This window comes from Anser brachyrhynchus, assembly GCF_964034855.1.
Source record: "Anser brachyrhynchus genome assembly, chromosome: 14".
Taxonomy (NCBI): domain Eukaryota; kingdom Metazoa; phylum Chordata; class Aves; order Anseriformes; family Anatidae; genus Anser; species Anser brachyrhynchus.
In genome coordinates this window covers 6,505,763-6,528,312 of record NC_137709.1, presented here as the reverse complement: position 1 = coordinate 6,528,312, position 22,550 = coordinate 6,505,763, and the positions used below count along the sequence as shown (strand labels likewise).

Sequence of the window (22,550 nt, the reverse complement as noted above, 5' to 3'; positions counted from 1 at the left end):
AAAAGCAGGGCAAACTTGATGAATTGTGTCTTTTAACAGTCTGCTGACCACAGGGGTCTAGCAAGCTGGTTTTTGTTAGCTAGCCAAGCATTTTAAGCCAAAAGGGTTGTTCTCATCAGAACAATTTTCACACAGAGAGATGTTCTGGTCTGAGTTCTCCTCTTCAGAAGACACAGTGAGGGCTTGGGGGGAGGCAGGCAGGGAGCTGGGAGGGATGCCTGTCAGAGAACAGCATCCCCCTGAAAGTCAGCCTACATTAGCCCGGAGGTAAGTGACACCTCTTTTGTTTCTGTCATCTCTGTGTTCAAAAGCATCTGCTGCTCAAACTGACTGCAAATTCCTCTTGGAAGGAAAGAACATTCTGCACAGCCTTAGCCTCGCTCCATGCTCATTGCCATGACTGATGCCAACCTGAGCATGCACGTCACATAGATTGTACCCCCTGCAGCCTGGACTCTACTAGCTTTTAGGCTGAGGTACTGCAGCTGAGATGGCATCTCAAAGGATGCACTAGAAGGAAACATAAAGGTGACTGTGATCAATTAACAATTGCCCTTAATTAACTAGCAGAATCAGGTGGCAGTATCAGTTTTTATCACCAGGTCTGAGACACTGCCCTCAAGCTAACCTGACAAAACAGTGTAATTTTTAGAAAGAAACACTGAAGATTGAGCTGAGGAGGGTCTCAGGATAGCTCCTAGGAGATCAAGGTTGAAGCTACCCTGCCTAAAATATTTCTTATAAATATTTGTCTAGCCCATGTTTTAGAGAGCCCCCTTTGAACAATCCCATACAGAGACCACTCATTCCAGAACTTCTCTGTCTCAGCCATTAGAAACCTTTCCCAGGGTCTAACCCATCATACAGCAGTTCACAATGCCTGCCTGGAGAACTAGCAGCATTCCAGGAGGCAGCATTGGCTAAAGGGCAGGCTATCAGCATGCCTGATTCCCTGGCTTTTTGTAGATTTGCCTCTGTCTACAAAACAGGAGATGACTGTTCAGTTTTCCTTAGTCCAGCCAGAACCTGGGATAAAGAGTATTGCACAAATGCAAAGGAAAAGAAGTAACAGATGGGACCATCAGCACCCGTTAATTTTGTCAGAGCAGAGTGAGACCCTGCCATCTCATACTCGACTGGGGCTATTTTTGTTTCAGAAAATGTGTCCTGATTAATAGAACCAAAGCTAAAACCACTCAACCTGGGTGCCTCATAGTGCTTGTATCCATTTATCCAGATTTAAGCATCCTCTCTGAAGCCGTGCTGTTGTATGCAGATCACTCTGGACTAGTGTTGATAAAACAATAAGGAGGAAAAAAAAAAAAACCACACTAATATACTGATGAGTTTAAAAGATATTTGCCAGAGATGTTCCATTGAACACAAGGCTGTTATTACAATCCCTGCCTAATCTCACAGCAATTTTAATTGGAACAAAGCATAAACAAAAACACTTGAAAAAGCAAAATGAGCAAGGTTTGCAGGCTCATCAGAAAGCTAGGAGCTGACTGCAAATATGCAAATGGATTAGTACAGCTGCCAGAGAACCTAATTGCTCTGTCCCAATGTCCTGATGTGTCTGGGTAGCTCTGCCTGGTTCAGACGTGACGCGTGAGGCTGAAAACAAATTATATGTTGCAGTGATCTGTCCTGGTTGAAGAAGCTGGGTCAGACTCACATTAATAGGCCTACCCAAACCAAAACCTACTAGCTGTTCTTCACAGCTCAGCACCCCAGACCATGTGTTACAGTCTGGCAGTAGCACAATGAACAGTCTGGCACTAACACAAGTGAATCCAGATACATCTGTTTCTCGCTTTCCTGAGAGTAGGATTCAAGATGCTAGCTCATTCTTGTCAGAAAGACTCCTTTTTTTCCTCTCTAAAAAACAAAAATAATAATTAGAAAAGCTAATAGCTAAATATATATTTATATTAAATAAAAAATAGCTAAATAGCTGCTGCCAGGGTTTGATTGGTTCTTTCCACCTCTTACCTCATTCTGCCTGGAAAGAGAGGGAGAAATAGACCAGAAAGTCTGACTAGACAACTCTCTCTTTGAGTGTTTGAGTGTTTTTGGAGAGCCAGGCCAAGGATGCCAGCCCAGCCTGGACAGTGATGTGAAAGCTCTCCTGATAGTGATTGAAAGCTCTCCCTGATTCCCCAGGGCCGAGTGATGCCAGTCACTGCTGCCAACCCCAGCACCGCAGGAAGAAGAGCAGCAGCCCAGGGCCTCCTGCATCCACCCTGTGCCACCAGCCAGAGATGCACGGGGTGATGGCAGCACAGCCAGAGCTGCTGCGGGCAGCAGGGGGGCCAGGTACCCCTTCCCCACCAGCAGTGCAGGTGGTTGTGGCCACCTGGCAATGCCTGCATCACCCACCATCAGCTAATCAGGCTCAGCCAGGTCTCTGAAACAAATAGGCCTGCTGCTAGATCATACAGCTCGACAGTTTGCCTCTGTATTTAAAAAAAAAAAAAAAAAAGAAAAGAAAGAAAGAAAATGCTTGACTTTGTTTGGGTTGTTTATTTTTGCTTAGATAACACCAGTGTGCTCTTCCCTCTGCTTCCCCACCCCTGAGCGAGCACAGTCCATCCATCCCACGCAGCTACCCGCTTGGTACAGGGGCCATCCAGAAAAGACACTCTGCAAAGAAATAAGGACGGGAAATTTCCCCGTGATTCCATGATTGCATCCTTGTGTGCAAGAGAATAGGGCTGCAAGGCCTCTGCCAAGAAAAACAGTAACAACATTTGCTTTGAGATTGGCAAATAAGGGATTTTTTTTCTGCTCATTAATTGGAATTAGCACAAGGAGCCGTGTCTTAGCATTGGCACACGGAAGGGAAACTTCTGCCGCTCGCCTGGCAGAGGGCTCATGAGACAGGGGCTGAGGGGCTCGGGGATATCCCGCAGGCAGGCGAGCTGAGGGTTGGCCCCGTGCTGCCTGCAGAGGTCTTTTCCTGGACAGGCCGTGCCGCCCGCACGTCCATGTAACTCTGTAGGAAGCCTCCTGGTGTGGCTTCGACTGCGTGAGTTCCATGGAGCCCCCTCCTTCTGGGCGAGCTGTACCCCGCAGGCAAAGCAAAGAAGGTGCTGCTAGGAGCGGGGGGAGGGAGGGCCAGAAGCAAAACAGGGGATGCAACTGGAAAAAAAGAAACGCGGTACCGTAAACCGTTCGAGTATGTCGAAGATACCAAGGAGGCTGGAGTCGTTCTGCTCTCCACGGGGTGCCTGGATCCCCTGCTTTGCCTCTGCGCATCACCCAGCTGGCACCCCTCTATAAGGCTGACCTCCCGGGAGCAGAGGTTTTGGGTTTGCCCACCAGTGCCGAGGTCGGGGCTCGACGGAGGCGTCTCTCCCTCGAGAGCAGGGCGTTGCCAGTGGAGAGCCTTATAGCAAGGGTGCACTGTCTATATCTCATTTTAAGTAGAGTCCCATGCTCAATCTGTTTCAGGAGGACGAAGCCGGCGAAGGCAGGTTCAACTTCACCGCCTACGGGATGGGGCCGGCGTGCCTGCAAGCCAAGGACGGCATCTCCGTCAAGGGCGCCAACAACAACAACACGGCCAACCCCGTCCCCCCGCCGTCCCGCTCCCCCGAGGAGATGCGGAAGCTCTTCATTCAGCGAGCCAAGAAGATCGACAAGATCTCGCGCATCGGTTTCCCCATGGCGTTCCTCATCTTCAACATTTTCTACTGGATCATCTACAAGATCGTCCGCAGGGAGGACGTGCACAACCAGTGAGGGGAGGGGAGCAGCTGGGAGGGAGAGAGCAATCCTTTATATATGTGCAATAGCAATGCAGCAATGCATGAATTTAAGAATGTGGCAATATCTACTAAAAAAAAAAAAAGGGGGGGAGGGGGGCTGGGAGGGACTTTTAATCGTGGGAACTGAGGATAAGCGGCACAGGGAGGAGAAAAAACAGCTCTTGATCTGGGGAGTGCAAGGGCAGGGGTTAGTTTTACAGCATAGGAAGGTTTGGATTGCTCCAGCTGCAATCCAAGCAGTGTAATATATTAATATATATTCATGCTTAATTATAATGCAAAGAGAAAACAATCAAAAAAAAGATAAAAAAATCCTTTTTTTTAGCCTATTAACAGCTTAGATTCTCAAGTCACTGGAATGATCCATAATTCCATGTGCAGAAATGATTGCAATTACGCTTTATCTGACTTTTGCTATAGAAAGGCCATACTAGTTAAGCACGTGGGGAAAAAAAGCCCTAACAAAAGAAAAAAAAAAGCAAGAAAATCATTCTATGCTTCTCTAGGTTTTGCACTTTGAAAACTGGATAGACGGGGAAACTTAAGAAAGAGGCTGTGGGTTGTTGTTTATTTTCTATATTTACTTTTTTTAGTCACGGGTTTGCCGATCAAACATTTTGTGACTTTTGGATAGAGGAAAGCAAATACATTCTGTCTCTCATCCCCATCAGAGAGCATCCAATGGGAAACTCGAGAAGGACATCAGAGCCTTCATCAGAAGTCACAGGTACCTTCTGTCCTTTTAAACGACCTGGAAAGATTTGACTCCCAGGAGTCAGAAATACTGTTCAGACCACTCGATGATGAAGGTTTTTTAAAACAGCCCTTTTTTTTTCTTTTTCCCAAACCCCTTTCTGCCATGTTTGTTTACAATATGGGGGGATAGAAGAGTGGGGTGAGTTAAAGCATAAATTATATTTAAAATATAGGGAAAACAGGCATATTCATGCCTTGCCACAACAGGAACGGGCGAACGGCAATATTCTCAGTACGGGGTGGGGGGGAAGGTGTGTACAGAGAGAGAGGCTGTTATTTTCAGACATTTCATAGCCGTAGTATTAATAGCGAAGTCGGGCCAATGGACCCGAAACTCTATTTTTGTAACTATTTTGGTGCTGCATTTAGCTTTAACGTGGATGGGAGGCTGGAGCAGGCTGCTTTGCCCCTCTCTGCCACCCGGCAGAGCCCCGGGGCGGCTGGCACGGGGTGCTGGGGATAGGGAAGGAGGGGAGGGAGGGCGGGATGGGGGCGGTGGGTGCCCACTGACGGGGGAGCAAAGGGGTCTCCCTTTGGCCAAGTGGTGGCACAGGTTGGCGCCAGCGTTTGGGGTGGGGGGGACACGCCATTTATCGCAGGGGTATTATTTGAAAGGCTGGCTCAGGTCTGGCATGGGTGAGTGGGGGGCTTGAGGCCCCCCTTGGCTCTGTGGGACCACGCTCGTGAGCCGGGCTGCGGCACCCGGGGCGATTCAGTTGCGTTCGTTTGCACTTTAGCGAGGCGGGTAAAAGGGAGTGGGAAGGAAGAGACAATCAGTCTGCACTGAAGCACTTGGCATGGGGTCTGGACTAGGCACTACAGAAAGGCAGAGAGATGAGCGGCACCCGGGGGGCTTCCACTCTCCCTCCACCTCATGCTCAGGCCCGGTGACCTGGGCTGCGGTCCTGATGCCTTCCTCAGGAGCAGACGGGTTCATCGGGAGCAGACAGGCTCCTGCTTGCAGAAGTTGTGTCCCCACAGCAGCTGGAGCAGCTCATGGTGATGTGCCAACCCCGGCACTGCCAGCTCCAGCCTGGCCCAGGTCAGCAGCCTCAGAGCCTGGGACGGGAGGTGGGAGCCCCCCCTCAGCCGCCGGTGGTCCAGGCAGCTCTGGGAGACCTGGGTGCTAGCACAGGGTCGGTGCCGAGGGGAGAAACCACCATGGCCAGGCAGAGGGACACCCATCCCCAATGCTGCCAATTCAGCACCTTTCACCAGCACTAAATACACTTTATTTAAAAACAATTTAAAAAAAAATGAAACGAAGAAGAAGGAAAAAAAAAATCACAATGGTCACTGTGTGGACTAGGGCAAATGGCAATATTTCCTAATGTTTTGGCAAAGGCCGCCTAGCTTTCTGTCTCCGTTGGCACTGCTGGGACAGGGAAAGGTCACACGATACCAGTATGACCCAGTACATCAGCCCCTGCCCCTCTTTCCTCTATTCGAGCAGCAGAAAACCTGTGGGCTGGGGATTTCTCCTTCCCCTGGCAGACCGTGCTTTCCCGAGGAGGGAGACCTCAAGCTGTTGAGCAGAGCTGTTATTTGATGCTAGGACAACTTCCTGAGACTTGGCTGGAGCCCAAGCCTGCTGCCGGCTCGGGGTTTGCTCACTGAATTATTGAGCCCCTCCTGCATGCGCGAGGGACGGTCGTGCCAGCCGTGGGTTGTGCAATCGCTTTAACCAGCTCGTCCTTGGCTGAGACATCGAGCGAAACCGAGGAGTTCCGCTACCTGCCCCCGCCCGGCAGCAGGGGAACGACCACAATTCACTGTTATTTGGACAAAAGCAGTCCTTGCCTCTGTGCCCAAGCTTTGCAGGCAGGAGTCAGCAGTGTGGGTGTGCTTCACACTACGTCTGGGTGTCCCCAGGGCCTCAGGGCACAGCCAGCTCCAGGTTTCCTCGCAGGGTGACTTCACCCCAGCACGTCTCTGTGCCCATCCTCTGCCTAGCCGGAGCTGCTGCAAGGAGCTGTCTGTCGGTTGTTAACAGATCCCGTGCACCGTGCTCCCACCCATCTAGGTCTTGATCCTACAGCCCAAGGGTAAGACCAGAGCAAGGAGGAGGAACCTCCTGCCTCGTCCGTCTCGTATGTTCCCATCTCATCTCGCTGTGCTCTGGCTAGCAGGGGGGGCTGGAGACATAGATAATCTCGTGGTTACTGCTTCACTGGAGCTCCGGTGTCACTTCTTGGCACTGGGTAAGGCCAAAGGAAGGCACATTAGTGACTGGAATTGCCAGAAATGTGCTTGTATCTCCTGCTCATATACAAGCACTCTGGCTGCTAGTGGAGTCCATGGGAATTCAGGGACAGAAACGAGAATTGCACGCTTACCAGCCTGCCTCTGCATCCACTGCAACTCTGCCAACCCCTCGGCATGTTTTATGCTCACCATAACACTGTTTTCTCTTCATTAAGCAGCCAGCTTCCACTCGGGCCATTTTCCAGCCCCAGGGCTGCCCACATGGTGAAAGGGAGCAGCACTCGTACAGCCCAACGTGAAACATGCAGGGTTTTGGCAAAGGCCAGATGCTGCTGACAGCTGGCCCACAAATGTTCTGCCAGATCACTTCACCACGTAGACAAGACCTTAGGTTGTCCTAGGAGCCCCTGGAAAGTCTGTGAAGTTTTCAAAATCAAACATTTTTCCCCATCTGTACTTCCCTGTTTAGTCGCAGCATTGCAACAGAACTTGCTTTGATAATCTATCTCCGAAGTAGGCTGCTTCAGCAGTGCCAACAATTATATTTATTAGTAAAAATGTACAGGATTTGATATTGCAGGGTAGCTTCCAGGCATGTTGATGGAATTTAACTCAGTACTTGTTAGCTTTCTTTAAAAACCAGGCTCAGAAACAAAACCTCTGAATAAAATCAGTGGTCAGGCTGGCAGTAGAAAGAAAATAAGGTCCTAATTTGCTTGGACTCTTCGGAAAAAACACAGCCTCATCCCAAAAAAAGCATTATTTCCAGATGTTGCTGAAGATGTATCACTTCATGAGCAGGAATTATTTTTGCTAACTGTGGAAAAGAAAAATAAGGTAGGATAAATTTACTATTTCAGTCAGGTAGATGGGTCCTTCACTGTTTAATTTCTGACCAAAGCAGGTTTCCAGCTAGGATCCCAATCCCAATCCCATGGACATCCATGAGAGGTGCTGAAAAGGGTCCAGGACAGACCAGTAAGCGTGTGGTGTGCTGCAGACTGCAAGGCTTTGCCTTGACACTGGCACAGCACGGGCTTGCCTTTAAATACGCGGCAGGGCCATTCATTTCATGGGTCTCCTGGTGCCCGCACCCCTCCTGTCCTAGAAGCCTTTGCTGGTCAGGGCTGGGGGACTTTGCTCCTACAAGCATCAAACAATACCAAACGCTGGATGTTCTCATGTCCTGTGAATAGAAACAAAGTGGGTTTTTGTGTGTTTTTTTTTCTTTTTTTTTCTTTTTCCACAGACTTTTCTGGAAGGTTTTTATTTTGTTTTGTTTCTTCTGCCACTTCTGAAGATCTTTATTTTTGACGCAAATCCAAGGACCAAGGAGGACCATTCTTGGCTTCCTAGTGCTGGTAGAAAAAGATTACATGCGTTGACAATATAGAGATTTTTAAAAAGAAAGGAACATGTGATAGGAGAAAATGATATTTTAAACGGTATCATTTTTCACAGATTTTATACAATCATATTTTTGTACTGTGCTACCATTCCGTAATAAAACACAGATCTTATCCTTATGCCAAATAAAGACAACGCAATCTCTTTCAATATCCATCACTCCAAGACTCGCTTCCAGCAGCAGTGGGTAACGCAGGCCGAGCCTTGCCTGCCCCACAGCACGGCCCTATGGGGGGCTGTAGGTTTGGGGTCACTGCCTGCCGGCTGGACACTGCACATCTCCCATCCAGGGGCTGCAAGCAGCTGGTCTGGCCTCACAGTTGTGTCCCAAAAAGCTCAATTCGGTGAGAGAAGTACCTGATCCCTGCTGGAAGGCACCCTGCACTCCCATCTTCTCTAAGGGAGATGTGAAGGGTATGTTACGATGCTCCCGCTTCTCGATAGATTCCCATCATTTCTCTGGAGACAGCACACTACTTAAGTAGAAAATTAAGCGCTTGATTGTTCTTCAGGGTGAGGAAATGAGCACCAAAGCAGAAGCTAATGAAGTTAATGAATAGCAAAATTAATGAATGACACCTTCAAAATTACTTCAGGTCCTTTAAGTTTTCTCAGCCCCCCTCTCTCCTTCTGAACAATTCTCTCTTACTGGCAGTTTCATCACATCTCTTTTGCTCAAATGGATCTAGGCCAGGAGTCCCTTACCTCACTCAAAGTGAGGTAACCAAAAAAAAAAAAAAGGCATTTTTTCTACATTCATCCCCCTTCTTCCTCCTGAACTTTCATTTCCGTGAGGTTACGTTCCTCAGCTCTGCAACCTCGGAAGGGCCTGGCAGGGATAGGTGTCTTGGGAAATACAAAGAAATAGGAGAGTAACTATTCCTCCAAAGCAGGCAGGGTAACGGTGACCAGGAAAGCGCTCCCATAGCGAAGCGTGCGTGAAAAGCACCCCTGGGGAACGCGAGGGCGGGCCAGCGACCTCCTGTGTGAGCGTGCCCTGTGTGAAAGCAAGTCGCGCACAAGTCGGAGAGCAGGCACGCTTTGGGGCTGTTTTCCCTGTATAGCTCCATGTGTTCCAGTGCCCCAGCTGCGTGGCAGCAGTTTATGGGCAACGGGGTTGTCGTGTTCCCAGAACCCTGCCGCCACGGCGTGCAGCAGAGGGCCCCAGGAGGAACAGGCTGCCGTGACGCAGGCACTGCGTGCGGAGCTGTTGCACGGGGCCATTCCCGCTGGGAGGTGCTGGGATGAGCAGCCCTCGGCTGCTCCCACTGATGTGTGCAGCCTGGACTGGGCGATGCTGGAGTTAGCTTGGAAACGGGATGCCCAGGCTGAGCCAGGTGAGAAATCCCAACCCAGGCTCTCCCTTGCAGCAGGCGTCCTGATTTGTAGGGTCTGCCTCTCTGCCAGCTCGTTTCTGTCCTCGCTGCCCGTGTCACCTTGGCCCAGCGTCGTGCTGCCAGCCCCTGGTACCGTACCCTGGTGGAGGACAGGAGTTGCAAGTCAGTCTTCAAAGGGGGAGGATTTCAGCATCTAGCGAAGGAAATTACGGGTTCATTTGTCATATGAGGATTCTGGTGTAGATTAGGAGAAAAGGGGAAGGAAGGAGAAAGCAATAGGAGATTTGTTTGTATGCCTCAACACTGTCTTCTCCTGGCATTCAAGGCAGAAAGTGCCAATGTGTATGAGCAGTAGTCAAAGCTATTATCAGGAATTAAATTGTGTTTAATAAGTGGCCATCGAGTCAAGCAAGCCTGGGCTGCAGCCCTCATGCGCTTTAAAGTCAGGCTTCAGGTAGAAACGATGGGCTCGTCCCTGCAGTATTCCTTCTTCTGGGAATATTGCAGAGAGGGCCCTGAAGCCCATCCTGGGATAGGGCCAGCTCCTGGCAGCGGTGGAGACGAGGAAACCAGGGCTTGACCCAGGCCAAGCACAGGGAAAGTGCATGCACTGGGGACAGGTTCAGCACAAGGGAGCGATGCCGTTTTGGGGGAAGACAGGGATGGCTTCATAGCAGTTTAGCGATCCCTCCAACAGTCAAAGCGTCACTGGTGGGGCTTGAAGGCTGTGCTTAGCGCTGTCACTGCTCTGCTGCTACTAGCAGTAAGAAGCCACTCACAAAAAGGAAAAAAAAAAAAGCACAAGGGAGAGGGAAAGCTACTTCTTTGCAGTGGAAGTTCACAGCAAGGGGAGGGGATAAAAATCCTACCACCAGTTCCCAGCCTCAGGTTCAAATAGGTTGGCACTTCCAGTATGAAATCATCCATCTTTTACTGGGTGTGGGATGACACCACCATGAATAAAACATCAGCCTGGCTGGAAATTAGCTCCTATTTATACAATTTTAGTGGCAAGTGTATCAGTAGCTTACGGCAAACAAGGGCAGGCTCTTGACCTGCAGAGGGACCTTGGCTACGCCCGGCTGGGGCACGAGGCAGCGCCACTGACTACGTGCTCCTGCTCAGCGCCGCGAGCGTGTCAGCGCTCCTGCAGGTGAGTCAGGCTTGGCACGGGCAGGGACAGGCAGAGCCGGCCCGCAGCTCCCGTCTGAAGGGCACAGAGCTCAGTGACTTGTGGGGCTAGGGCTCTGGGGAGCTGCTGCCACAGCAGCGCTGTAGCAGGCTGGAATCACCTGCCGTGATGGGTCTGTGGGAGGATATCTGGCTTTTCTAGGCACTTGGGGCATCGCCGGTTCCCCCGTGGGTTAGGCCATGTCCTGCCCGCCACGAGTACGAATCCAGCTGTAGGCTGCAGACCAGCTCAGCCAGCTGGCCTGGGTTGAGCACACCGCAGAATTTGGGCACTAAATTATAGCTCCAGTTACAGAGCAGGTAAGAGCCTGGATCGACGTGGCAGTGAAAACACCCTCACAGTGACAACAACATTGGAGGCCTGATAGTGGCCCCGCACGACCCTGGTGTAGCCCTGCAGAGACCAACAGGCCACGACTTCCAGCACTGGCAGCAGCGGGGCTTGGGCTTCAGGGTTTCTTGCTTGATACCTAATCCACACACAATGACCTTTATCGAACTAAAACTATGCAATGTTAAACAGATTGTGTCCAGGGCAGTACCTTAGCCCCTCTCCTGCATATGCATTTACAATTTTTTTAAAGCATCCTAATCACAGGTACTTGTCAAGGGGTAAAGAAGCAACACGAGGCCCTAAGGAGTAGGACTAGCTCTGGGGCTTGTGACGTGCCAGAGCTGGACACAAGCGCGTTGTGACCACTGCTTCTAGGCCAGCTCTGCTCGTGAGGCTGCAGTGAGAAGCAGGCAGAGGAGGCCTAAGTTCAGCTCAGTACCAAAGAGCAAGGCAAGGGCAGGGAGCAGGAGGATGAAAAGAAGAGCAGATCAGGACCCAAACAACAGACAGGAGCTTCTAATAGTTACTCATTAAGCGCAGGCAGGCTCGCAACCCCAGTCCATGCAGTCCTTGTGGGGACTGGGGCTTTACAGTACTTTACAGGTGCTTGTTCCTCAAGGGGCTGGGGTGAGAATTCATGAGGCTTGACTTGTCCCATGGGGGGGAAGAGGTAGGATAATCCTGGGCACTGTCATCTCTGAAACCAAACCTTGAAAAAACAGCACATAACAAAGGGAAGTGGAGGAGAAGGGGCAAGAGCCATAATGTAAGAGTGGTGCTGGAAGCACATCTCTGAGTGACTGCACCCTAAGGTGAGGGACACGGGTACGTCCTTCATGGGCAGGAATATCATGAGATCTTAGCAAGTCCTTGTTCAGATGTACACACCCACTTTCCCTCAGCCCCACAGGTGTTTCTTTGTTTTCTGATAAAAAATAAAATGGGAAGGGAGCACAACTGCCCTTGCTTTGTGCTCACCTAGGCTGGGGAAACAACTGAACAAGGGCTTTGAAGCTCTTCTCTGCCTTTGCCTACAGTGAATTTGTGCTGTTTCCTTTCTGTCATGCTGTTCCTAAACCTGAGTATGTTTCTGTCCAAAATGTTTGTGTCCTTCCAAGGCCAGGCTTCAGTAAGAAGCAAGCAGGGAAAAGAAGCTCAGAAGCAGCATACCCCAAGCTGACAAATCCCTGTAGTAGCCTACTTGAAGCGGAGGACTAACAACAGCATCTCCAGCCTCCTTTGCAGTCCTCCAGCACTGAGCAGGGTTCTGAGCTGGGTTACTAAACTCATCAGGGCCACTGAAAGATGCGTGCGTTTCAAACACGTGGTTGGTACATCCCTCCTCAGCTTAGTTTGAGGCAGGAGGTTAATTCAGGGATCTGTCAGCTTTGGAAGCATCCAAACTGGATTTTTTTTTCCTGGAAATTAAAAAAAAAAGTTAAAACAGTGATGTTCCGTGAGAATTTGAATGGTAGGTGTGTAAGCCACCTTTTCCTCACTGAGGAGAGTGATCTGTTATGCTTGAACTCTGCCTCTGAGCTTGGTCCTGCTGCTGAGTGCAGGGTCAGAGTCTCGCTGTACAGTCAGCACTGCACTCCCTGCAACGGGCGCAGTAAGTCAGGAGAGACGGGCCAGCTCCAGAGCTGCATCAAGTGACAGCCATGGACATTAAGGCACAAAGGCCAAGTGACTTAGCACACGCATGTGGAATAAATTATCTGAAATGAACCGCCTGGAGCTTCTCAACCCTGCTGTGAAATGGAGTTCATATGCAGGAGATAGAAGCTTGTGTTTCCTGAGCCTGGCCGCAGTACGCTGAGAGCAACCACGGCTGCCAGAGCTCACCTCTTCTTTCAGGGACTTACTGAGCTGCAGGAGAGAGATGAATTTGTTTCAACAACTGAAACAGAAGGCAACTGTGCTAAAAGCCATTCACACGTGCATTTGAGCTACAGCAAAACTTTGAGTGAATTAAGAGACTTATAGAGAGAACTGAAGAAGCAGCGACACACCAAGGACTTCACCTGAAAATGGCCTGACATGCAAAGGTCACAGCGCATTTCATCGCAGATTACCATCCCTGCAGCATTGGTGAACGCCATCCTGGAAGCAGCCTTTGAATCCTGAAAGATGCACAAACCTGTCCCAAGCAGCTGTTCGTAGCCACCCATGCGAGATCAAACAAACAGCCATAAGCAGGCATAACATCCTTGTGGACAGTGACATTTTATGGACTGTGTTGTCTACTCACATCCTACCATGGTGTACAGCATATCACGCTTATTATATTAAAACTGAGATGAGGAGTAGTGAAAAGAACTTATGCATAAGTGATATAAAAAGGAGGGGAGGACCCAGGAATTTCTCCCTTCCAACTACAAACGCACATCCATTTACGTTGTTTTGTAAATGAATTTATCTTTAGAAGAAAAATAAAAATACTTAAGATATTTCTGTTCAAAACAACCATTGCACATCTGGTTTTACTTTCAAGGGGAGATACAGATACGCAGCAGGAATACTTTCTAATTGAAAACATACAAAACAAATAGAAGTGGGAACGTTTCAGCACAAAGAGCGCATTTTCTTTGTGTCCTTATTAAACACCACCTCAGTTTCCTAAAGCTTTCCTAAAGTATCCCCCTCATCTGTCAAAAACCCCAAAGAATCTTGTATCTCGGGGTACCTCCCAAAAACTTTAGGTTTCCTTTTTCTCCCAAGTTGCGTTTTGTTCTCTTGCCCATATCCCTCCCATCTGTAAGCCATTTGTATGAAGAAAATCTTTGTTTCAAAAAGCTTGACTTAAAAAGCTCATTTGTTCCAAAATACAACAGCGCCTTGATACTGTTTATACCGGGGACAGCCAAGGGCTGTGACAGATGAGCCGGGCTGCATTGAGCAGCTGCTGCCTGAGATGTTACCGGCTGTCCCGTCCCTGTGCCAGCGGTCACTGTCCCCCCAGAGAGGGCAATACCAGTCCAGTCACCCGCCACTCTCAGGTGGAGCTCAGGGAGCAAACACAGCACTTGCCAAGACCTCAGCTGTGGGAGAGAGCCTCCTGCAGAGGGGCAGGGCAGGTAACAGCATTATATCCCTCCTGACAAACCCATCCATCAGCGCCCCTTTACCAATGGGCTTTTGTGAATACAAAATCTAAGCTACTTCTGCAATTTGTTTAAAAATTAGGACACAGATTAGGACACTTCATAATCAGAATACAAATGGCAACAAGGCTGGAGCCTTTTCCTTTCATTCCCTAGTCTTACCAAAATCTAAGAATGAAGTCATGGCATTAAAGCTACTCTATTTTAATCATCTCTTAAGCACAGAAAAAAGAGGTAGCTGCTGCTAAGAGAATAAAATTCAACCTCCTTTAACTTCCAGTAACCTTCTATAAAACAGGGATAGAAACAGTTCACATTCGCCTGCTTTAGTTTGCTTCCTTACAAGGTGGCTGCTAAAATGCCAGCTTCTCACAGGGGATCATCGGAAAAGCATTCACAGAGTAAAAATTAAACACTCAAGTTTAGGTGAAAGGGAAGAGAAAAAGGAGGCAATGCTCATGTGCTCTTGAACTCTACTGGATCATTAACAGCAGTTTTCAAGAGGTATAATGGAAAAAAAAGTCAATGCTTAGTAGTTTTCATGCTACTCTCCCCTCAAGAACAGAGGGAAGAGCAGAGAAATACAGAAAATGCGTAGTGCCCCCCACTTAAAACCTAAGTTTTTTAAAAAGAATAGGTTAGCTTAATCATGAAGTACTTTCCTGCCTAAATACCTTTAAAATAAGCCTCCCTTTTCTACAGGGAGTGGTTATATATATTATATAAATAAAACAAAATTGGCAGGCCTCACAATTCAACTAAGGACATTTTGCTACATTGGTCAGGGCGCAAAGCATCTGCTTCTTTAGAAGCAGCATTTTTAAGCCATGAGGAAATAAACCCGTACCTTACAGTTTGCATTGCCACACAAAGTGGCCGGTTATTTTTCTTGCTTGTAGGATTTCTATTTTAAAGTTTATTTCAGCAGTATGAAGGTGAAATGTAAAGTTCCTGCTGTTACATGTATATAAGATGTTTATTGAATCATACATTCATGCTAATACCAGTTTTAAAAAATAAAGATTTTTCTCAAATTCTCTCCCTAGACTTTTAGTGCCAGAGATTCAAGGCTACAGCCCGCACTGCTGGTGCATTTGTGCTAATACAACACTTCATGAAAACAAGGCAAAGGACCAGTTTTACTGTTAAACTTTTAATTCTGAACAATCTCTCCCATCTGTGACCTCCTGAGCTCCACCCCACACAGGAATTCCTGAAGGACTGAAGATCAAGTCTGGGCAGCAGCAGTGTCAAGACGAATGTCTCACATTTCCAGCCTGTGTAAGACATTGCTCTGGTCTTTCAAACTGCACTGACAGTTACCCAAACACAAAGTTCTGTTGTTGATATGCTTACAGTACCCTGGATTTCAGTCTCAGAAGACTGGTGGTACTTCCTGCAGACCCAAACTAGGCCTTAAATTCTCATACAAGGGGAAGGAGGGTGCACTTCACATGCTTTTCTGCATGCTTGGGTACAGCATTATTTACACATAGCCTTAAAGCCTTTGGGAAATGAGCTGACCTTGGTGCAGACACCCAAAAGGACTTTTTGAAACGTTAAAGGACTGCCACTCGCATCAAATCTAACAGACAGACAAAAGTATTTTTCAACAGTCAGGTGCTTTGTCAAGTCTGAAATATCCTTGACGGAGCAGCAGATCCCACTGGGCATGGCAAGGTGCCTTCTATGCCAGGACAGAAGGGCAACATTCTGCTCTTTAAATCCATTCTGAGAACACACCAGCACTCAAACTGTTATCTTCAAAAAATAGTCTGAAAGCACTTCACTCAATTATTGTTTTGTATCTCAAAACAAGCCATTAACATCCCCCCCAAACACACACGCACCCTCACCTCATCTTCCACACAACACACAAACAAGATTATCAAGATCTCAGAGTAGTTTTTCAAGTTACTGGCCAGAGTAAGAACGGTGCTGCTTGGAAGTGAAATAGTCACCGAGACAATTTGTGCATGCTTTAGCAGGAAGTAATTAGGGAAACTGCCAGTGTGTCATCTGCTCTTAGCCCCAGGCAGCAATGTGTAAAGAAAGAGGAACTAAGAACCACGTTTTTTTCACAAAGATTGTCAGTCAGGTACAGGATCAGCAGCTCCGGAGATCAACTCTGGATCTTCCTACTTGCACCAAGAACCATCCTTTTCACCAAGGAAAGCAAACTCAGGTGTAAAGGGGATCAAGCGTAAAGGGCATCCCTTCCCTATACCACTGCTGAAGACAGTTCCTCCTTCAGATTCAAGTCAGAGCTTGCTGTTACCACACAGCATCTCACACACAGGCTGTTTCTTACTCCAGTAAGTTCTCTTTGCAAAGCCCCACTTCCCAACCTGAATCTCATGGCAGGACACAGTCCCAAACACAAATTTCAGTTCAGCTTTATACAACAGCCCCGTGCAAGTCAGCTGACAGTTAAAAGGACTCAAAAGCAGCTTCCCTCTGCACAAGCAAAAGGGATTAACTAAACCTGGTTAAGGGCCTTGCACAATTAACCTATGAAAATGCAAAGGTAGCATAGCTTTCAGTTCTGCTTTGGGCAGTATTAAGTATGGCTGTACAATAAACTCTTATTTCTACTCATCTTATGCTATTAAGAACAGTCCAAAGAGGCCAGATCACACTAGTCATAAACCGAAGAGCCCCGTGCCCTCAGAAGGGCAGACCATTAAGGTAAGGATCACGAGGTGGTCCTTGCACTGGGCACGATTGCATGAGTGTGAAAGTGGCCTAAAGAGAAGTTTGACCAACTTTCCTAAGATTTCCTATATTGCAGGGAACACATCACAGAACAAAGTTTCACCACCTGCATTAAAGCGGAGGTGCTAGCAAGGAGTCCTGTTCACCTGAAGACTCCCCGCAGCATTTTCTGTTCAAGAACAGGTGCTAGAATTTTTTGTATTAGAGGTTATCCTTCTTGTAGGTACTCTAGCCCACTGCAGCCAGCTGAGGCAAACCAAGTCACACCTTCTTCAGAGACTTCATCATTAAAACATACACCACTGAAGACCTCAAACAATAGATACTGAGGTTTTAACAACACAGTCAAAGAACAAACCAGAAAGGGCCCAAGGCTACTAAACTTTAAACAAAAAAGCCAATATGACATTTTACAGAAGGCTGTTTCAGCATAGCTGGTTATTAGGTAGTCACAGAACCATAAAAAGACAAAAATCATCTAAGTCAGCCTGTATTTTGAGATGCTGTCAACATAACTTCTCAGAAGTATTTCTGCGCAAGATATCCCAAGAACAGTTTCTGTAAATATTTTACCTGTCATCTTCTCATAAGATTATAACTTGCTGGGTCTTACTATTTAACATACTGAACATGAGTAATATGAAAACAAGCACACACTTCACCTTACGGGCTTTTCAGTTCTTCGCTGACAATCCTCAGACCTTTCTCAACCCAGATGACAATAAGCCAGAGTTGTCCACAAGTGCTTTTTCAGGTTTATGGATGCTTTCACAGATTTTAAGCTAAAGAAATTTTTATTAATAGCACTTCCATAGTCTGAAGTGCAACCTGTTACTGCAATCTCAGATTCAACATCAAGAACACCAGAAAAACACAACACATGAGAATAAAGGATAACAAACAAGGGCAGTTAGGATAACAAACAAGTGAAACACTTCTGTTGCACACCTTCACTTGATGATCATTCCCAATGTGGAAAAATGCAGAGTTTTTTTTTTAAATACCAGCTGCCGCCACAAGAGGAAGCAGTACGCATTTCTAGTACTTCTGGCTGTGAGAGCACACACCACAGCTATTTGCTGTCCCACTTCGTTCTCTTCCACTTTACCAAAATATCTGAGAAACATTCATAAGGAAAGCAATGCAACACTGAAAATAAACCCGAAATAGAACAAAACTCCACTGCGATTAAATACAACCAGGCTTAACCACTAAGTTTGTTGCTTTGTAAGTGGCAGCAAGCTACTGCTCTGGAGCAGGTAGTACCCACTTGCCCTTTAGAGCAGGGCAGTTTTGTTCTACAAAGAACAAAGGTTTTTTGTTTGAATAAAGGCCAAGAAATCTGTATTGCATATGCATGGAGATTATGTTAATAAATTGAGAAAACACGGATAAAATGAACCTTAGCACAGAAAAAGAAGCTTACTAAACAGTTCTTGTCTATTATCAAGAGCTCTGAAGGTCTGGTGTAGACTCAAGACTGCATTTTCATCCAGATGTTTACATGCTACAAAAATACATTGTTCTGTGCAGTAAAATCTTATGAGATCTCTCCAACCAGAATTCATTTATTCAGCTTCTTTAGGAAGTAGAGGAGAGCATTTCTGTTAATTCCAGGACAGACTGGCACCTTCTGTGTTTCTGACAAAAATGCCATCTATTTCAGGTTTGACAGAAGCAGGAGATTAAATTAATGCCTCAACTGCAAAAGGAACTCACTTATTGTAGAGAGAAAGAATGTGACAAAAGCACTTCTTCAAAATTTGTAACAGAACCTGCCCAGCATCAAAGCTGAATTTTTAAGTTCCGCATCCAAGAACTATTCAGTTTTGATTACTCAAATGCCAAACTGATAAACAGACAGTATTCAAAAGCTTCAGCTGTAACCACCTCTACCTAACAAACTTAGTGACAGAATGAAGAACATCTTCCCCTTGGAAGAACTCCAACATACTCTTGACTTGATAAAGCAAATCTAGACCTTTTTTATTTTTATTATTTTTTAAACAATTTGCCAAGACTGGAATGAGAGATAAATAGAAGGCACAACAATTTTGCTTTTTTATACAAATACAAACTAAACATGAAAAAACCTCCCTATTTCAATAAAAAAATTTCACAAGTTCAGGAAAAGTGTTTTAAGAGTCAAGTTCTAGACATTTAAAACCTATCCCACAATCCAAAATTTTAAAGTGGTAAAACAGCAGTTAGAATTCTTTTCCGTGATCACGTATCAAAAGAAAAAAGATTCTACGGATACCCATTATTCCACTTTTACAGCGCCACAAAGAGAAAGGTGAATGTCAATTTTTCAAGTGGCAATATCTCCAGATCAGAGGATGTTCATACGACCCTCAAGGGATAAATCAATAGTTTTGCTTTCCTGCCCTTGAAATACTTGCCAAGTACTATGTTTTCCTACAGGCTCTTGAACGCATGCACGTGAAATATTATTCCACTGACTGAAATGCACCCAAATTCAGTAGAAGGGGAGAAAAAAGGAAAAACAAAAAGACATTCTTCTAGGAAAGACCACTGGTACCAAAAAAAAATCCAGTCCGTAAGTTTGAGGTGAGCAAGGAAATTCAGTTCTTTTCTTTTTAAAATCCACTTTTCCTAAAACGTTGTTCCACAAAGCTGGAATCTGGGACAAGGACTAGAAAAAATAATCACAAAACCATAACACAAACAAAAAGGGGCCAAAATAGTATCAAACGTAGCAGTCTATAACAGGCTAGGGCCACATTCCAAGATACCCAAGGCTGAAATTCACAAATCTGCAGGAAAAAAGGGTTTGCGCCACCACGTCAACATCCACGATGCATTCACTGGCGTTGCCCGATCCCCCTTCCAGCTCCAAATCCTGGCTTCTGGGACATTCCTCCACGTGGAGGCCCTCGAATCCCACCTCCCAGCCCCCCACGAGTGCCTCCAGGTCCACGTGGTCTGTTATCTCTGCGGTCACCCTCCCTGGCAGCTCGTGTTTTCTTCTCCTCCACATTCAAGCGCACCTCTCCCCTGAACATGATAGGCTGTAACAAAAGAAAAGAGGTACTTTCATTAAGGAAATATCCATAAGTCTCCGAAGTCAAAAGATCCTTGCAACTTCATCTAATATCCTCCTTTCCATCCAAGAAAAGTGGTTTTCAAAAGAACAGACTTGTTTTTTTTAATATCTTCTCCAGCCAAGGACAGGACTGGTTGCAGAGTCTGACCATTTTCTAATAACTGTAAAACAAATCTCAGACCTTATACTGAGCATTCTGACACTAAGAACTATTTAAACTATTAACAGTAACCTAATTTTATTAATGTGGTAATCCAGTCTTCCACCAGTTTTTTCTTCTGACACACAAAACATTGGATCCTCTCTACCACCTTGCTATACAGGCCAGTGAAGTCTTTCACTTTGATCAGGTTCAACTTTATAGAGTTGCAGCAAGAAGTGCTTACTAGATCGGAAACCTCTGTGAAACGAGAACGGAGATGAACAGGTTGGCAACATCCTGAAATCCTCACTGCAGCCAGAGTTGAAGTCCAAAAAACTAAGAACTACAGGAATAAGGATTTGATCATTCCAAACAACTTATTCCAGTAGTTGCACAAACAAGAATGTGAAAAATATTGAAAAAATATATCATCGTCAGCACACGTGCTTTCATCAAATGAAAAGTCTAGCTATTTAATTCTGCTGAACCGGTTACAGAACTAACAGATCTAAGGATGAAGTACATCACCTTGCTCTAGCCATCAGCTACGCTGGACAAAGCAGCTGTAATAAAGTCAAAGCATCTTATTACAATCCCAGTGCAAACTCTCGCATTACATCAGATAACAGACATCAGGTTTACCTTTTTATTAACTACCTACCAAACCCTTTAAAACTCATTTATAGTCAAGCTTATCCTGAGAAGAGCCCTACTGTTTCTGGACACATGCTTGCTCAAAGCACTGGGCACACGTGCAAAGCAACAGAATTTAGCACTGGTCAAAGCAGGGTAGGAGGTATGTTAAAGTACTTTTATGGGATTTAAGTCTACATTAAAAAATACTTTAATGCCCATCCACTCTAATTTATGCATTTACATGGGCTTGCAGGAAAGATAATTGTTTCTCCCTCTCTCTCAATCTCTTCTTATTCAACTTCTGGCAAAAAAACTCCTTGCCCATACAGGTCAGACTCTACCTTTCTTCCCTGAAAGGTATTTACCTGCTTCCTGTGCAGAGCTCAGCAACCTCTCTTGGGAAAAGCCTCTATAACAAATAAGTTTTAACTCACTTGAGTTGTTACCAGCTACTTTGATGACAAAAGGCTGCCTGTAAAAGTGCTGTACAGGCCCTTAATATAGGATGGAAAAACACCCCACTTACTTGAGAATACACATGAAGTTAGAAAGGGGCCAAGAGGAATAACATCTTGTCAGTCACTTGGAAAACACTGCCCGTTATCAGAGCAACTAATCACTCAACTAATCACTGACAAAAAGCTTATTTTACCCTGTTGCTAAGGATCTTCTGAACTGGTTCAGGATCATCAAACACCACAAACCCAAAGTTAGGGAGCTTCCCACCACTGTTGATGCGCAGTTCGACCACATTGCCATAGCCTGCAAGAGAAGAGCCAAGTTCTTGGGTCACACATTAGAATGTTCTGTTGACCGCACGGATGGCCATAACCCCAAACCCCGAGAAGTACAATAGAGCAGCCAACTTACTTTGGAAAAATTCTTTTAGTTCACTCTTATCCACATCATGAGGAAGGTTCCCAACAAATAGCTGGTGACTGTCTGGGTACCTCACAATCCGTCTAGTTTCCACATCACCTTGTTCACCCTCACGAACTTGAACATAAAAGAAGAGTTTAAGAAAATCCAGTCCAAATAAACAAAAAGCTAGACATGGTCAGATTAAATGCCTTACTATAGGATCTGAATTCAAACTGTCTATCCATTTACACATTAAAAGAAGCAAGCATCCCACACTAGCAAGTTTGTAACTGCTTGCTTTTTGTTACCTGACTGAAATCAAACACCGAATAGAACCCTGGATACTTCATAGAATGCTAAAAAATGCTCTAGAGCTTTGCAGACTAAGATAACCTAGAATATCCATCTAGGTAGAAATATTTACTTACTGACAGTTAATGAGATTTTCAAAACTTAGATCACACTGATTCCCCAAACCAAAGGGAAGAAAAACGGTGTTACAGTCTATAGCTTTTCTTACTTGGTCTAGGACCCCTCTGTGGCGGGATGTTTGTTCGCTGCTCCCTCACTCTCTGATCTCTCTGAGGTCTCTGTGGTGGGGTCTGAGATTCAGGTTTTGCCTCAGGACGGGGCTGTATGAATTCAAAAACAAATTATCATGCAAGAACCAAACATAACAGTAGGGTTCAACTTTCAAGAGCTTACTATGAAGTTACAGATAAAATACCTTGAAAATATAGAAAAAAGCCTAAATTTGGCTCAGCAAGGCCACAGTTACACAGTTTATATTACAATAAATTCATTCATGACAAGAGTATTGTTTATCAGCAGGCAAAGGAAAAACCATTAGAGAAACTGCCTCTCCTGCCAAGGGGGTAACTTTTTTTAGACTACAGATGCAGTCAGCACTCATATGAGCATTCCCTGTTTTTCCTTCACAAGGAATTATTCCTTCTCAATACAAAAAACATGGAATAACACTTATTAAATCTCACAGGACACTGTGATAGTCTTCAGTCTCT

At 46.1% G+C, this 22,550-nt stretch overlaps 2 protein-coding genes across 4 annotated transcripts in view; one reads left to right on the top strand and one right to left on the bottom strand.

Moving 5' to 3' along the window:
- Nucleotides 1-19,476, top strand: part of GLRA1 (glycine receptor alpha 1) — a 54,728-nt gene extending 35,252 nt beyond the window's left edge. Inside the window, exon 9 of one of the 2 annotated variants that reach the window (XM_080555671.1) lies at nucleotides 3,457-19,476. In XM_080555671.1, coding sequence (XP_080411797.1) covers nucleotides 3,457-3,747 — 291 coding nt within the window. In that variant the 3' untranslated portion in view covers nucleotides 3,748-19,476. Of the gene's footprint in view, nucleotides 1-3,432 lie in introns of both variants that reach the window. The other variant, XM_080555670.1, reaches the window with a different exon arrangement.
- The window catches only part of G3BP1 (G3BP stress granule assembly factor 1), a 20,935-nt gene continuing 17,168 nt past the window's right edge, over nucleotides 18,784-22,550 (bottom strand). The window contains exons 9-12 of one of the 2 annotated variants that reach the window (XM_080555668.1): nucleotides 22,049-22,160; nucleotides 21,538-21,663; nucleotides 21,320-21,450; nucleotides 18,784-19,854 (exon numbers count right to left, since the gene is read on the bottom strand). In XM_080555668.1, the coding sequence (XP_080411794.1) occupies nucleotides 19,648-19,854; nucleotides 21,320-21,450; nucleotides 21,538-21,663; nucleotides 22,049-22,160 (576 nt within the window). In that variant the 3' untranslated portion in view covers nucleotides 18,784-19,647. The remainder of the gene's footprint in view (nucleotides 19,855-21,319; nucleotides 21,451-21,537; nucleotides 21,664-22,048; nucleotides 22,161-22,550) is intronic. The other variant, XM_080555669.1, reaches the window with a different exon arrangement.